The following is a 19,039-nucleotide window of genomic DNA, read 5'->3' on the forward strand; positions in this document are numbered from 1 at the left end:
AATATGATGAAAAAATGGAAAAAATACACTTTTTCTAACTTTGACCCCCAAAATCTCTTACAACCATGCTAAAATTCTAATTTTTGTCCTGAGTTTAGAAATACCCAATGTTTACATGTTCTTTCTTTATTTTAAGTTATAGTGCAATAAGTACAAGTAGCACTTTGCTATTTCCAAACTATTTTTTTTTTTTCAAAATTAGCGATAGTTACATTGGAACACTGATATCTTTTAGGAATCCCTGAATATCCATTGACATGTATATATTTTTTTTAGTAGACAAACCAAAGTATTGATCTAGGCCCATTTTGGTATATTTCATGCCACCATTTCACTGTCAAATGCGATCGAATAAAAAAATCATTAACTTTTTCACAAACTTTAGGTTTCTCACTGAAATTATTTATAAACAGCTTCTGCAATTATGGCACAAATGGTTGTAAATGCTTCTCTGGGATCCCCTTTGTTCACAAATAGCAGTCATATATGGCTTTGGGGTTGTTTTTTGGTAATTAGAAGGACGCTATATGCTGCTGCACACCACACTTATATTATATTATATTATTATTAAATGCCGCTGTGCACCACGTGCATTATGCCCAGCAGTGAAGGGGTTAATTAGGGAGCTTGTAGGAAGCTTGTAGGGTTAATTGTAGCTTTAGTGTAGTGTAGTAAACAACCCAAAGTATTGATCTAGGCCCATTTTGGTATATTTCATGCCACCATTTCATCGCCAAATGCCATCAAATAAAATATTTTTTCACTTTTTCACAAACTTTAGGTTTCACACTGAACTTATTTACAAACAGCTTGTGCAATCATGGCAAAAATTATTGTAAATGCTTTTCTGGGATCCCCTTTGTTCAGAAATAGCAGACTTATATGGCTTTAGCATTGCTTTTTTGGTAATTAGAAGGACGCTATATGCTGCTGCGCACCACACTTATAGTATGCCCAGCAGTGACAGGGTTAATTAGGTAGCTTGTAGGGAGCTTGAAGGGTTAATTTTAGCTTTAGTGTAGAGATCAGCCTCCCACTTGACACATCCCACCCCCTGATCCCTCCCAAACAGCTCCCTTCCCTCCCCCACCCCACAATTGTCCCTGCCATCTTAAGTACTGGCAGAAAGTCTGCCAGTATAAAAAAAAAAGTTTGTATTGTTTTTTTTTTAAAATTATATATTTTCTGCAGTGTAGGATGCCCCCTTACCACCCAATCTCCCTGAGCCCCCCCCCCCCAAACAGCTCTCTAACCCTCCCCCTTTCACTATTTGGTGCCATTTGGGGTACTGGCAGCTTTCTGCTAGTACCCACTTTTCAAAATAATGTGCCCATTCAATAAATAAATATTTAATATTTAAAACATAATTTCCCCCTCCCTCTCCTAACATCTGCTCCCATCAAGACTTCAACGCACATAAGTGCAGCTCTCTCTGCATCAGTGTGCCAAAAAAGGTATTGCTGTGATGCCTCAACATCGAGGCATCACGGCAATACCTTGAAACCCCTGAGGACGTCCTTGGTCGTTAAGGGTATTTTTTTGTAGGGCGTTCCTGGCACGTCCTCGGTCGTGAAGGGGTTAAAAAGATAGATAAACCCTTTATTACCCATTAACAATTTTGGAATAACCAACATGGTTAAATTAATAAACATGCTAACCCCAGTGATTACCTTGTATCTAAGCCTCTGCAGACTGCCCCTTTATTTCAGTTCGTTTGACAGACTTGCATTTTAGCCAATCAGTGCCCTCTAATAAGTAACTCCATGGGCGTGAGCACAATGTTATCTATATGGCACACCGGAACTAAGACCCTCTATCTGTGAAAAACTGTCAAATGCATTCATATAAGAGACGACTTACTTCAAGGGCTTAGAAATTAGCATATGAGCCTACCTACGTTTAGCTTTCAATAAAGCATACCAAGAGAACAAAAACAAATGTGATGATAAAAGTAAATTGGAAAGTTGTTTAAAATTACATGCCCTATCTCAGTCATGAAAGTTTAATTTTGACTAGACTGTCCCTTTAAATAATTTATATCAGGCATTTCTTTAAATGAGTGTATCTGTACTTTTAAGTGTATTTATGTTGTGTTTCATGCAACTTTTTTTTCTTCCCCTACCCTTTACGCAAGCTCTCAAGTCGCACTAACCCAATGAGCAGAAAAAGCAATTGCGCTTGAGTGAAAAAGGAAAAAGCTTTCATTCTATTGGCTGATTTTAATTTGAAAATTTAAATCAGCCAATAGGAATGCAAGTTACCCCCATATAAAAGGGGTACCTTGATTTCACTATTCAGTGTGCGGCTGGAGACTGCATAAAGAGGACCTCCTTGTTGAAGGTCAGAAGAGGACCACCAACGTCGTCTCTGCCATTGCCGCCGACACTGGGAAGAAGATAGTAGATAGACCACAGCCAAAGATGGACCCTCGATAAAGATGGATGAAGATGGAGCGCCACCGGGATGAAGATGGATCACCGCCCATCATCATCGATCATCGATGAGTACCAACTTTGGGGTTAGTCTTATGTTTTTGTTTAATTTTGGGGGTGTTTACAATAGAATAGTATTTTTTTCTTTTTTTGGGGGGCAGCAAAAGAGCGGAATTCCCTTTTAAGGGCAATTCCTATCCAAAAGCCCTCACTGTCTCACACTGACCCAAATGGATGAGAAGAAAACAGTGCATCTGCGACTCAAAGCTTCTGTTTATTAAATAACATAAAACGCAAGAGAAAATTGCACTTAGAGTATTTAAAAGAAATATAGTAACATCAAGGTCAGCTCTCTTTGAGAATCCTCTCCCCTGTAGATGCCCTGAATGCCGACCCATGGCTCCGGTTACCACTTGGGAAATCTCAACAGCTGGAGCGTCCTTAACAGGTGTAAGCATCCGGGCTTCTACCGTGATAAACTTCCCCTACGCATTTCGTCCATGCACAAATGGACTTTCTCTAGGGCTTGTTGAATTATCGGATGCCTGGGACGCCTGCTCTGATATTTTTAAATATTCCGTTAGACCTGCCTTTTGTGACGTAGCCACCTACATCAGTCATTAGTCAGGATGGTGTATCGGGTGTAAGTTACAAAAACATTTGGAAACATCTATAAACATTTGCTGCAAAACAATAAATTTGAAACAGTAAGTTTAACATAGAAGACGTTGACATCATCAAATTACCAGTTAGAAATATATGCAAATTTCATAGCAATTGTAAATATAATGTGAATACATTTGTTAAAAACTCATGACAGATACCACAGTCGGTAGTTGATCAACTGTGGGAAAGGTGTCAACGCACATTTCATAGCAATTGTGGATATAGAGAATATTAGTACATTCAATAAAAGTAACTGTCTATTGCACATGCTATCGTATTGCAAATGCAAGGAAACTACTTATATTTCATAGCAGCATTTCATTGTATCACTACATTTGTTAAAAAAACACACACACATAGGACAACTATTAAAGTCAGTAATCTACCAATTCTAATATATTAATTGGAGAAATGTATACCTAATTTGATTGTTAAAAAACTAATACTATAATTTAGATCAAAATCAAATTTAAAATATACGAAATACAATAGAAAAGAATGAATGATGATTTAATTTTCCCACTTATATATAAAAAAAAACACGCCCAATTTTCTTAAAGAACCTAATTTTCCTTAGAGAGCCTAATACAGTACTGTTGATTAGTAAATCAGCTACTAGTACACTTGGTGATGGCAGGCGTCACCAGGGTACTTATAAGAGGCGCCTAGGGGCAAATAAAATTGCCACAAAGTAAATGTAGGTAATGAGTAGTATGTTAGGATAACTAGGTGATTCAGTGAACCAACAATAAAACAACGACAATATGTGGGACTACAGGGAGTGCAGAATTATTAGGCAAATTAGTATTTTGACCACATCATCCTCTTTATGCATGTTGTCTTACTCCAAGCTGTATAGGCTCGAAAGCCTACTACCAATTAAGCATATTAGGTGATGTGCATCTCTGTAATGAGAAGGGGTGTGGTCTAATGACATCAACACCCTATATCAGGTGTGCATAATTATTAGGCAACTTCCTTTCCTTTGGCAAAATGGGTCAAAAGAAGGACTTGACAGGCTCAGAAAAGTCAAAAATAGTGAGATATCTTGCAGAGGGATGCAGCACTCTTAAAATTGCAAAGCTTCTGAAGCGTGATCATCGAACAATCAAGCGTTTCATTCAAAATAGTCAACAGGGTCGCAAGAAGCGTGTGGAAAAACCAAGGCGCAAAATAACTGCCCATGAACTGAGAAAAGTCAAGCGTGCAGCTGCCAAGATACCACTTGCCACCAGTTTGGCCATATTTCAGAGCTGCAACATCACTGGAGTGCCCAAAAGCACAAGGTGTGCAATACTCAGAGACATGGCCAAGGTAAGAAAGGCTGAAAGACGACCACCACTGAACAAGACACACAAGCTGAAACGTCAAGACTGGGCCAAGAAATATCTCAAGACTGATTTTTCTAAGGTTTTATGGACTGATGAAATGAGAGTGAGTCTTGATGGGCCAGATGGATGGGCCCATGGCTGGATTGGTAAAGGGCAGAGAGCTCCAGTCCGACTCAGACGCCAGCAAGGTGGAGGTGGAGTACTGGTTTGGGCTGGTATCATCAAAGATGAGCTTGTGGGGCCTTTTCGGGTTGAGGATGGAGTCAAGCTCAACTCCCAGTCCTACTGCCAGTTTCTGGAAGACACCTTCTTCAAGCAGTGGTACAGGAAGAAGTCTGCATCCTTCAAGAAAAACATGATTTTCATGCAGGACAATGCTCCATCACACGCGTCCAAGTACTCCACAGCGTGGCTGGCAAGAAAGGGTATAAAAGAAGAAAATCTAATGACATGGCCTCCTTGTTCACCTGATCTGAACCCCATTGAGAACCTGTGGTCCATCATCAAATGTGAGATTTACAATCAGGGAAAACAGTACACCTCTCTGAACAGTGTCTGGGAGGCTGTGGTTGCTGCTGCACGCAATGTTGATGGTGAACAGATCAAAACACTGACAGAATCCATGGATGGCAGGCTTTTGAGTGTCCTTGCAAAGAAAGGTGGCTATATTGGTCACTGATTTGTTTTTGTTTTGTTTTTGAATGTCAGAAATGTATATTTGTGAATGTTGAGATGTTATATTGGTTTCACTGGTAAAAATAAATAATTGAAATGGGTATATATTTGTTTTTTGTTAAGTTGCCTAATAATTATGCACAGTAATAGTCACCTGCACACACAGATATCCCCCTAAAATAGCTATAACTAAAAACAAACTAAAAACTACTTCCAAAACTATTCAGCTTTGATATTAATGAGTTTTTTGGGTTAATTGAGAACATGGTTGTTGTTCAATAATAAAATTAATCCTCAAAAATACAACTTGCCTAATAATTCTGCACTCCCTGTATAAATGTGCAATAAAGGACAACAATATAAGCAAGTAAAAACCAAAGGGCGGATATATATGAATATACAGACTTTATAGTCCAATAAGTGATTGGTTAAAGAAGTCCTCTTATATGCAAATCCAGAGGGTATACAATGGGGTACATCCAGGATAAGTAAGCCGCTCCTCCAGGGTGTCTTGCCACAACACAGGAAAGAGAATCTAAAAGGAACAGAATAAAGGGCGCCACATAGTGCAGATCAAAACAACTTTGAATGGTGAGCGATAAGATAAGTGAAATCCTACTCACACAATGTAAAGCACAGATGTGCAGAACCAGCAGTCCAGAACCACACGTCGTCCGGTAGACCAGCAAAAGATATCACCAATGGGAGTCCTCGTCTCACCAGGGAGAGTCCAGAGATACCCAGATGGGAGTGGTCAGAGTATGCCAATGGAGCAGGAGTCAGTGGGGATCAACCAACAGGTCCAGAGGTCCAATGCAGCGTGTCAAGAGGGTCCAGGGGATATTTCACCAAGGACAAATGTAATAAATCAGCAGCAGATGGAGAGTTAAAAAAGGATTAAAATTTATTATAATGATAAAAACAACAGCAACACGTTTCTCAGTGCAACACACTGTTTCATCAGGCTATACAAACCAACTCTCAGCTGCCATATTTAAAACTAAATTAGACCAATCATGAATCAGAAAAAAAGCACACCCCAAAAAAGGAGCAAACCAAAATAACTGTGGGGGGTGAACAATTTACATGAATACAAATAATATATTTGAGAGGACTAGTATTGTGATTATATAAATATAAATAAAGACCAACTTAATCAATTTCTAAAGACAACAGATCCCTAAAATATGTATATCTGTAAATAAATAATATCAGTGTATTTGTTTGATTTATTGTAGTCATCAGGGAACCCTGGAGCTACCTGGTAATGGTATGTTCCATTGTTCATAGATAACGTTTCATTAGAGACATATGGGCCTAGATTTGGAGTTTGGCGGTAAAAGGGCTGTTAACGCTCCGCGGGCTTTTTTCTGGCCGCACCATAAATTTAACTCTGGTATCGAGAGTTCAAACAAATGCTGCGTTAGCCTCCAAAAAAGGAGCGTAGAGCATTTTTACCGCAAATGCAACTCTCGATACCAGAGTTGCTTACGGACGCGGCCAGCCTCAAAAACGTGCTCGTGCACGATTCCCCCATAGGAAACAATGGGGCTGTTTGAGCAGAAAAAAAACCTAACACCTGCAAAAAAGCAGCGTTCAGCTCCTAACGCAGCCCCATTGTTTCCTATGGGGAAACACTTCCTACGTCTGCACCTACCCCGAGTCTAAACACCCTAACCTTACACTTATTAACCCCTAATCTGCCGCCCCCGCTATCGCTGACCCCTGCATATTTTTTTTAACCCCTAATCTGCCGCTCCGTAAACCGCCGCAACCTACGTTATCCCTATGTACCCCTAATCTGCTGCCCTAACATCGCCGACCCCTATATTATATTTATTAACCCCTAATCTGCCCCCCTCAACGTCGCCGACACCTGCCTACACTTATTAACCCCTATTCTGCCGAGCGGACCTGAGCGCTACTATAATAAAGTTATTAACCCCTAATCCGCCTCACTAACCCTATCATAAATAGTATTAACCCCTAATCTGCCCTCCCTAACATCGCCGACACCTACCTTCAATTATTAACCCCTAATCTGCCGAGCGGAGCTCACCGCTATTCTAATAAATTGATTAACCCCTAAAGCTAAGTCTAACCCTAACACTAACACCCCCCTAACTTAAATATAATTTACATCTAACGAAATAAATTAACTCTTATTAAATAAATGATTCCTATTTAAAGCTAAATACTTACCTGTAAAATAAATCCTAATATAGCTACAATATAAATTATAATTATATTATAGCTATTTTAGGATTAATATTTATTTTACAGGCAACTTGGTATTTATTTTAACTAGGTACAATAGCTATTAAATAGTTAAGAACTATTTAATAGCTAAAATAGTTAAAATAATAACAAATTTACCTGTAAAATAAATCCTAACCTAAGATATAATTAAACCTAACACTACCCTATCAATAAAATAATTAAATAAACTACCTACAATTACCTACAATTAACCTAACACTACACTATCAATAAATTAATTAAACACAATTCCTACAAATAAATACAATTAAATAAACTAGCTAAAGTACAAAAAATAAAAAAGAACTAAGTTACAAAAAATAAAAGAGTATTTACAAACATAAGAAAAATATTACAACAATTTTAAACTAATTACACCTACTCTAAGCCCCCTAATAAAATAACAAATCCCCCCAAAATAAAAAATTCCCTACCCTATTCTAAATTAAAAAAGTTACAAGCTCTTTTACCTTACCAGCCCTGAACAGGGCCCTTTGCGGGGCATGCCCCAAGAATTTCAGCTCTTTTGCCTGTAAAAGAATAAATACAATACCCCCCCCCAACATTACAACCCACCACCCACATACCCCTAATCTAACCCAAACCCCCCTTAAATAAACCTAACACTAAGCCCCTGAAGATCTTCCTACCTTGTCTTCACCATCCAGGTATCACCGATCCGTCCTGGCTCCAACATCTTCATCCAACCCAAGCGGGGGTTGGCGATCCATCATCCGGTGCTGAAGAGGTCCAGAAGAGGCTCCAAAGTCTTCCTCCTATCCGGCAAGAAGAGGACATCCGGACCGGCAAACATCTTCTCCAAGCGGCATCTTCGATCTTCTTCCATCCGGTGCGGAGCGGGTCCATCTTGAAGCAGGCGACGCGGATCCATCCTCTTCTTCCGATGTCTCCCGACTAATGACGGTTCCTTTAAGGGACGTCATCCAAGATGGCGTCCCTCGAATTCCGATTGGCTGATAGGATTCTATCAGCCAATCGGAATTAAGGTAGGAATTTTCTGATTGGCTGATGGAATCAGCCAATCAGAATCTAGTTCAATCCGATTGGCCGATCCAATCAGCCAATCAGATTGAGCTCGCATTCTATTGGCTGATCGGAACAGCCAATAGAATGCGAGCTCAATCTGATTGGCTGATTGGATCAGCCAATCAGATTGAACTTGATTCTGATTGGCTGAATCAAGTTCTGCAGGGTTTTTTTTCAGCTCAAACAGCCCCATTGTTTCCTATGGGAGAATCGTGCACGATCCAATCAGCCAATCAGATTGAGCTCGCATTCTATTGGCTGTTCCGCTTGGGTTGGATGAAGATGTTGGAGCCAGGACGGATCGGTGATACCTGGATGGTGAAGACAAGGTAGGAAGATCTTCAGGGGCTTAGTGTTAGGTTTATTTAAGGGGGGTTTGGGTTAGATTAGGGGTATGTGGGTGGTGGGTTGTAATGTTGGGGGGGGGGTATTGTATTTATTCTTTTACAGGCAAAAGAGCTGAAATTCTTGGGGCATGCCCCGCAAAGGGCCCTGTTCAGGGCTGGTAAGGTAAAAGAGCTTGTAACTTTTTTAATTTAGAATAGGGTAGGGAATTTTTTATTTTGGGGGGATTTGTTATTTTATTAGGGGGCTTAGAGTAGGTGTAATTAGTTTAAAATTGTTGTAATATTTTTCTTATGTTTGTAAATATTTTTTTATTTTTTGTAACTTAGTTCTTTTTTATTTTTTGTACTTTAGCTAGTTTATTTAATTGTATTTATTTGTAGGAATTGTGTTTAATTAATTTATTGATAGTGTAGTGTTAGGTTAATTGTAGGTAATTGTAGGTAGTTTATTTAATTATTTTATTGATAGGGTAGTGTTAGGTTTAATTATATCTTAGGTTTGGATTTATTTTACAGGTAAATTTGTTATTATTTTAACTATTTTAGCTATTAAATAGTTCTTAACTATTTAATAGCTATTGTACCTAGTTAAAATAAATACCAAGTTGCCTGTAAAATAAATATTAATCCTAAAATAGCTATAATATAATTATAATTTATATTGTAGCTATATTAGGATTTATTTTACAGGTAAGTATTTAGCTTTAAATAGGAATCATTTATTTAATAAGAGTTAATTTATTTCGTTAGATGTAAATTATATTTAAGTTAGGGGGGTGTTAGTGTTAGGGTTAGACTTAGCTTTAGGGGTTAATCAATTTATTAGAATAGCGGTGAGCTCCGGTCATCACATTAGGGGTTAATAATTGAAGTTAGGTGTCGGCGATGTTAGGGAGGGCAGATTAGGGGGTTAATACTATTTATGATAGGGTTAGTGAGGCGGGTTAGGGGTTAATAACTTTATTATAGTAGCGCTCAGGTCCGCTCGGCAGATTAGGGGTTAATAAGTGTAGGCAGGTGTCGGCGACGTTGAGGGGGGCAGATTAGGGGTTAATAAATATAATATAGGGGTCGGCGGTGTTAGGGGTAGCAGATTAGGGGTACATAGGGATAACGTAGGTGGCGGCGCTTTGCGGTCGGAAGATTAGGGGTTAATTATTTTAAGTAGCTGGCGGCGACGTTGTGGGGGGCAGGTTAGGGGTTAATAAATGTAATATAGGGGTCGGCGGGGTTAGGGGCAGCAGATTAGGGGTACATAAGTATAACGTAGGTGGCGGTCGGCAGATTAGGGGTTAAAAATTTTAATCGAGTGGCGGCAATGTGGGGGGAGCTCGGTTTAGGGGTACATAGGTAGTTTATGGGTGTTAGTGTACTTTAGGGTACAGTAGTTAAGAGCTTTATGAACCGGCGTTAGCCAGAAAGCTCTTAACTCCTGCTATTTTCAGGCGGCTGAAGTTTTGTCGTTAGAGCTCTAACGCTCACTTCAGAAACGACTCTAAATACCAGCGTTAGAAAGATCCCATTGAAAACATAGGATACGCAAATGGCGTAGGGGGATCTGCGGTATGGAAAAGTCGCGGCTGAAAAGTGAGCGTTAGACCCTTTAATCACTGACTCCAAATACCAGCGGGCGGCCAAAACCAGCGTTAGGAGCCTCTAACGCTGGTTTTGACTGCTACCGCCGAACTCCAAATCTAGGCCATAGTTTGTACTCAATAATGATACTTGTTTTGTGTTGCCAATCAGCTGATACAGCCAGATTCAGGGAACATGTACTTATTATAGAAAAGTAATTAACCAGTTTATACGTGTGTTTAATAAAAAGAGTATTGTGATCGGGTGATGTCAGAAAAGAGGAGGGGATTACATAGCAGGATCGCCATAATATAATATAAAGGTGCCGAGAATGTCATAAAAATAAAATACACAGACCTCAGATTACGCTTGCAGAGGCTGAAGGACCCCTCGTGAGTTAAATACTTAACCGATCAATCCCGTGATACAATAGAACCATAATATTGTAATGTACAAAAGGCTCCTTGTTGCCATGGCTACGGGGGTATGTGCAGCTCATACAGAGCTGATGATGTCAGTAAAAGGGGCGTGACGGTGCACGCAATGGGTGATAAAGAATCTAAATCGTTAATACCAACTGGTCAGACAGGAAGAGGATTTGATCTCCCCTGAGTGACTATTATTTGGTTATATGATATGGACAGATTACTATGTCTGTAGATTCTGGTATGCGTAATCATAAATAATCAAAGGGGGGGGTGTCAACGTGACGTGTATACTGTACACAAATGGGCGTGAATCAACATGCCTGATGTAAAGGATATATAATAATAATGGTACACACATATAAAGCTTAAACATTTCAATTTTGCATAATAATATGTGAATGGGTTATGTTAATATTTATACTGATGACCGTGCACAATAAGCTATATGGAGATTCCGAGTGTGACTAGGGATCATGAGAGGGGAGTGGTGATACCCATAATAATAAGGGTGTGACTGTGTGAGTATTAACCAATAAGTGGATCCCTGTCTATTGGAAGGGGTAAATAGAAGTCCAATCATGAATGAGGTGAGGTGATGATTGGGAAGTGTGTAAAAAAAGAGATCTTAACCGAAATGAAGCTATGAGTGTCAAAGAACTGATAAGGGTTAGAATAAAAGACACTAATGTGAGTAGATTAGTGCCGATCTATATATATAAACAACTAAAGTGGTGAGAAGATATGATGAGGGAATGGGGTGTGGAACCTTAAGGGAGAGACCGATCAGAACATCGGTAACTATAAATCATCTACAATAGGGCAGTCCCAATGTGCAATAAAAAGATATAAAGATATAAGTGGGAATAACGCTATGGGGGTATAAGGACATAAATCCCCATATTATTGAAAGTGATAAATGCCATGGTAAGCATATATAAAATGAAGGATATATATATATATACACACAAGGTTGTGTATTGGGATAACAGCAGTGGAGGAATATTACCTATGTATACAATCAATGAAATGTGAATGCCCATCAAGGGCATATAGCGAGTGAGGTGAATGGGATGAAACAAGGGTACCTATTTGGGAATGTGGATGTTACCAGTTATGCAGTTGCTAGCAGGAAGGGGGGAGGAAAGGTGAAAATTACACAATAAAGACTATATAATAAAAGTGGGGGTGTGTACGTGTCTCGATAGTGATAATAAACATACATTCTCAGTCCACAGTGCATATAGTCATGCAAGGTGGACAACATGGGGTTAAAAATAGAATATGATGAATATGATTAAGAATTCCATCTAATGTAAAATGCCAAGATATTCAGAAATTGATTCCAGGACTAAACATCCGTGATAAAGGGATGGATCCTATGACATGAGATGATACCAGGGATAGTGTGTTAAAAATAGGGGACCATAAACCATAATGCATGTACACAATATATATGGGTAATAAAAAAGCCGCTAGATCCATATTAAGGTTGAGACCAGAGGGAAACAGGGTCTTCAATTTGTAGATCCAATAGGTTTCCCTCTGCCTCAACCTATTAAATCTATTATATAGGTGAGAATGAGGGATCATCTCAATTGGACAGATGTTAAATGTATTAGATGTTTGATTATGTGTATTATTACAATCTCTCGGGACACTGTGGTTTTGAAATTTATTTTTAATGTTTCTTAGGTGTTCGTTCCATCTATTTCTAATAAGCCTACATGTACGACCTACATATTGAATCCCACAAAGATTGCAGGTTAATTGGTATACTATATAGGTCGAAGTACATGTCAGAAATTGATGGATATTATATGGATTTTTTGTGATACTAGATGAAAAGGTGTTACAACCAGGTTTAATGTATTTACACATATTACATTTTTTAAGGGAACATTTTCCTATTCCGTTCTTTTTAGATTGCCTGTGTACCTGGGTTCCTTTATTGAATTTGTGAACTACCACCTTACTGGGAGCTAATACGCTTTTAAGTGTCAGCGCTCGTCAAAATACACACTTTGGTTCAGGGTCTACCATTTTTTCCAAAATTGGATCCTTCATCACCAGATTACAATGTTTTTTAATTATACGTTTAATCTTAGTATGGTTGACGTTAAATTGGGTAATGAACATTGGGTTGGGTTGATCTGTTATCTTGTTATTCCTAATGTTTTTGTTAGTACTCTTTAGTTCGAAATAAGAATCTCTGTTGTCGAATTTAGCCCGTTCGTACCCAGTATCAATTATTTGTTGGGGGTAGCCTTTTTCCCTAAATCTGGCCTTTAGGATAGTACTTTGTTGTTCAAAATCCTCAATATGGCTACAGTTTCTGTGTATCCTCTTAAACTGTCCATATGGGATGTTGTTGAGCCATGAATTATAATGATTGCTTCTATAGTTGAGGTAACTATTGCAATCAACAGTTTTGAAATGTGTAGTGGTGATAATTCTGTTGTCATTAGAAAAAGACAAACATAAATACAAAAATACTATAGATTGATGTTACATATTGCTTGAAAAAGTTAGGCCCATCTCATTAGAATTTAAATAAGTGACAAAAGATTTGGCAGACATAGCATAATATGGGGATTTATGTCCTTATACCCCCATAGCGTTATTCCCACTTATATCTTTATATCTTTTTATTGCACATTGGGACTGCCCTATTGTAGATGATTTATAGTTACCGATGTTCTGATCTGTCTCTCCCTTAAGGTTCTACACCCCATTCCCTCGTCACATCTTCTCACCACTTTAGTTGTTTATATATAGATCGGCACTACAGTAATCTACTCACATTAGTGTCTTTTATTCTAACCCTTATCAGTTCTTTGACACTCATCGCTTCCTTTCGGTTAAGATCTCTTTTTTACACACTTCCCAATCATCACGTCACCTCATTCATGATTGGACTTCTATTTACCCCTTCCAATAGACAGGGATCCACTTATTGGTTAATACTCACACAGTCACACCCTTATTATTATGGGTATCACCACTCCCCTCTCATGATCCCTAGTCACACTCGGAATCTCCATATAGCTTATTGTGCACGGTCATCAGTATAAATATTAACATAACCCACGCACATATTATTATGCCAAATTGATATGTTTAAGCTTTTTATGTGTGTACCATTATTATTATATATCCTTTACATCAGGCATGTTGATTCACGCCCCTTTGTGTACACTATACACGTCACGTTGGTGCATTTCGCACATTACAATATTATGGTTCTATTGTATCACGGGATTGATCGGTTAAGTATTTAACTCACGAGGGGTCCTTCAGCCTCTGCAAGCGTAATCTGAGGTCTGTGTATTTTATTTTTATGACATTCTCGGCACCTTTATATTATATTATGGCGATCCTGCTATGTAATCCCCTCCTCTTTTCTGACATCACCGATCACAATACTCTTTTTATTAAACACACGTATAAACTGGTTAATTACTTTTCTATAATAAGTACATGTTCCCTGAATCTGGCTGTATCAGCTGATTCGCAACACAAAACAAGTATCATTATTGAGTACAAACTATGGCCTAGATTTAGAGTTCGGCGGTAGCCGTCAAAACCAGCGTTAGAGGCTCCTAACGCGGGTTTTTTACGCACTCCGGTATTTAGAGTTTATTTACCGCGACTCAAAATACACCTAACGCTCAACTTTCTACCGCCACCTCAGACCCAGTAGTAAACATATACCGCACAAAAAAACATCCACGAATCACAAAACAAATATTACACAAAGTACACTTACACTCATACAAACACAACACTATCTTTATTTTTCGGAATTGTTATTTTTTCTTTAAAATACAAAGGATTAAAGTTGCGAGATCTCGGGTGTTTGAAAAAAATCCACACAAATCCATTTTCCCATTGACTTACATGGACATACGGGAAAAGACCCTCATATACCTACATCTAACGAATAACATTATCACAAACATACACTCATCGATGCATACAAACAATATACACCACATTACATACACAAAATATTTATTTATTACAAAAAGAACACGATTTAGTTACTTTTTCACACAAGCTCATGACGTCACTCACTTTACGAGGAAAACCAGTCTTAGAAAAAAAAATATAGAAATCTTTGGAGCCTCCATTGACTTCTATTGGGAAGACGTGCTCGTGCACGCGAAACCCTCATTTCCCTAACGCACGCAAATAGCGTAGACGGAAAAACTCCAAATACCAGCGCTAGAAAATACATGCTTTTATGCGTTAGACCCAGCTATGATAAATAGATCAAGAAATGACTATTTCCCTATGGTGGATTTATGTTTTTTAATATTAAATATTCACCACACCATAAATATTTTTAACACTTTTAGATTACATCAACTACAAATCCCCATCACTAGTAACACATTATTATTTCAATAAAATTACATTTACAATTAAAATAAAATTCAATACACATTTCTGGATTCACAAACACTACACAATGGGAAACATCTCTCATTTACCTTTATTATTGCATTTCTGTTATTCAACTCATATGCTTGCAGCAACTGCATATCTACATAGGCTTAACACATGATCACTCATGGATGCACATACATTACTTTTAACATTCACTCATACATGTGCATTCAAATGATGGGGGAAAAACACATTACATTCTCTCGAGGAATCACAAAACACAACATATGGATTTTACTGTACTTTTAACATCATGATTCCATCACCAGAAACCATTAGGAATTACCTACAACAATAACATCATTACACCAGATTACAGATGTCACTTTATGGGAAGGAACAACAATGCCAGACCGCTATATAGAAGTCAGCATATGTGGGACACAATCACAATATATACGTACATGTACATAACACGCATCACCCATCACGCAACCACAAAGCACACATTTAGATTTTATTCAGCACACAATAACAATGTAGCACAATACAACAACACAATGAGGATTTCACAACTACATAGGCAGGTTAATAATATCATGACGTCATTACAAGATTCAACCATACACATCACAGATTCACCACTGTACCGCCCCTTTAGGAACTTTAACACTCAATACTACAATACAACATATACGTAAAACACACTTTTGAACAGCATTATTATGGAGATTTCAATGGGACAATTCAGAAATATTGTCAGATCGCACATCAATTATATATATATAATACTACAGATGGCAGCCGGAAGTTATTCAGTATTCGTGCAATTTTTATGGGACGCATACAATATCGTCAGATCGAAAATCACTTATATATATAATACTACAGATGACAGACGGGAAGTTCGGAATTATTATTGCGATTTTAAAGGGACGCGTACAATATTCACATCTCGGCAATCACTTATATATACAATACTACAGATGACAGCCGGAAGTTATTCAGTATTAGTGCGATTTGAAAGGGACGCGTACAATATTCACATCTCGGCAATCACTTATATATACAATACTACAGATGACAGCCGGAAGTTATTCAGTATTAGTGCCATTTGAAAGGGACGCATACAATATTGACAGCTCGGCAATCACTTATATATACAATACTACAGATGGCAGACGGGAATTTCGGAATTATTATTGCGATTTGAAAGGGACGCGTACAATATTTTACAGCTCGGCAATCACTTATATATACAATACTACAGATGGCAGACGGGAATTTCGGAATTATTATTGCGATTTGAAAGGGACGCGTACAATATTTTACAGCTCGGCAATCACTTATATATACAATACTACAGATGGCAGACGGGAAGTTCGGAATTATTATTGCGATTTTAAAGGGACGCGTACAATATTGACAGCTCGGCAATCACTTATATATATAATACTACAGATGGCAGACGGGAAGTTCTGAATTATTATTGCGATTTTAAAGGGACGCATACAATATTGACAGCTCGGCAATAACTTATATATACAATCCTACAGATGGCAGATGTTCCTTTATCATTTACAAACAATATTGCAGCAACATTGATCGATCACATTTGATGCACATTATACACAACTATGCACTTTCATTCATGTTAGCCTGGACGTGTGCTTGTTACTATAACATCGCGTTTAGGAAATATTGATTACGCATATGAACAAACATTACAAACATGCACTGTATGTGTGATATTTGACACTTTCACATTGAGAATCATTGTTTGAAAATAACATTTCAGCAAACAACAAATAAACGCCCACTGTGAAAGCATTCGCGCCGCTCACATACAAACAGGTGAATACAATCAGCAATCATTACAAACTCACTACCATTGGACTAATTGTACTATAAATCCCCCAAACAACATGGCCAATGCATCACTTGTGATCCACATCAGATCAAGTGCTTACCTTGTTACGCTGTTTTGAAAGATGGATGACGATGACATGGTAGACGCTGCTGGTGGTGCTATTGGCGAACTAGCTGTTGGTCGAATCAGGCAGCCTCGGCGGCTCAGACCGAGACGAAGGGGTCGTCTGGTTCGAGGTCCTCGTGTCTACAGGGTGAGACCCACCTTGGAAAACATGAGTGACTTTGAGGTTTTTGATAAGTATCGGCTCGATCGCGAACAGCTCATTGGCCTTTACGAGCTTCTTAAACCTCATTTGGAGCCACGTATACAAATAAGGACTGCTGTTCCCCCCATGAGTAAGATGCTAAGCTGTCTATACGTCCTGGCCTCCGGGAGTTTTCAATCCGGAGAACTGTACATGCATGGCCTGGCTCAAGGTACATTCTCTGGGGTGTTTGATAACTTTCTGAACGCCATGGTACGTATCAGTAAGCAATACATAGGATTCCCACAGAATGATGGTGATTGGAGGCGCCTGAAGCGGGAATTCTTTGATATTGCTCAATTGCCCAATGTCTTGGGAGCCATTGATTGTACCCACATTGCGCTGCGTGCTCCAATTGATGACTTGCCCTTCAGAAATCGCAAACATTTTCATAGCCTCAACGTGCAGTATGTTTGTGACGCACGGATGAGGATTATGCATGTGTATGCGAATTTTGGAGGTGCTTGTCATGATGCCCGCATCCTCTCTCTGTCGTCCCTGTGGAGACAGTTTGAGGAAAGACAAATGCCCCCTGGTTATCTCGTTGGTGAGTATTTGTGCACAACATGGTTAATTATTTTGACAATTGCCCCTGTATTTTTTAACTGTTAGCGTCATGTTCAGCTATAGGATTAAATTTAACCATTTGTTATTTACCGACGCTAATGTCTATTTTTATTGAAATGCAGATATGTAGCATGTCTTACCTTAAGTGTTCAGATAGAGAATGCAATGTAAACATGTAGTTAGCATTTTACACAAGGTTTGGTTTAGGAGAAATACGCATATGTAGCATGTCTTAGATGAAATGGCAAGATATTATCTCATGCAATTTAACCCTGTCATTGTCTTTTTCTGCTAATGTCTATTTTTATTGAAATGCAGATATGTAGCATGTCTTACCTTAAGTGTTCATATAGAGAATGCAATGTAAACATGTAGTTAGCATTTTACACAAGGTTTGGTTTAGGAGAAATACGCATATGTAGCATGTCTTAGATGAAATGGCAAGATATTATCTCATGCAATTTAACCCTGTCATTGTATTTTTCTGCTAATGTCTATTTTTATTGAAAAGCAGATATGTAGCATGTCTTACCTTAAGTGTTCATATAGAGAATGCAATGTAAACATGTAGTTAGCATTTTACACAAGGTTTGGTTTAGGAGAAATACGCATATGTAGCATGTCTTAGATGAAATGGCAATATATTATCTCATGCAATTTAACCCTGTCATTTTATTTTTCTGCTAATGTCTAGTTTTATTGAAATGCAGATATGTAGCATGTCTTACCTTAAGTGTTCATATAGAGAATGCAATGTAAACATGTAGTTAGCATTTTACACAAGGTTTGGTTTAGGAGAAATACGCATATGTAGCATGTCTTCGATGAAATGGCTAGATACAGATTTAGATATAATTTTTTATTTTTTTTTTATGTTTCTGACAACTTTTAATATGGATTATGGTTTTTAAAAAATATATTTATACAACAATATACTAGTTTAAGTATTCTGTTTGAATTATGTTCTGTTCTAAATTTATAGGTGATTCTGGGTACATGAGCCGGCCTTGGCTCATTACCCCCTTGCGTAGCCCAACTGATGTGTCTGAGGAGCGCTACAATAGGGCTCATAAGAGAACCAGGGCGGTGGTTGAAAGGATGTTCGGGCTCCTGAAGATGAGATTCAGGTGCCTGGACCGTTCTGGA

The 19,039-nt window shown here is 38.3% G+C and overlaps 1 protein-coding gene across 1 annotated transcript in view; it reads right to left on the reverse strand.

Annotated features, from left to right (window-relative positions):
* LOC128640711 (uncharacterized) overlaps positions 1 to 19,039 on the reverse strand; it is a 75,054-nt gene that overhangs the window by 22,537 nt on the left and 33,478 nt on the right. Inside the window, exon 20 of the mRNA XM_053693138.1 lies at positions 12,854 to 13,212. Within this exon, the coding sequence (XP_053549113.1) occupies positions 12,854 to 13,212 (359 nt within the window). The remainder of the gene's footprint in view (positions 1 to 12,853; positions 13,213 to 19,039) is intronic.

This window comes from Bombina bombina, chromosome 10 (genome assembly GCF_027579735.1).
Source record: "Bombina bombina isolate aBomBom1 chromosome 10, aBomBom1.pri, whole genome shotgun sequence".
Classification (NCBI taxonomy): domain Eukaryota; kingdom Metazoa; phylum Chordata; class Amphibia; order Anura; family Bombinatoridae; genus Bombina; species Bombina bombina.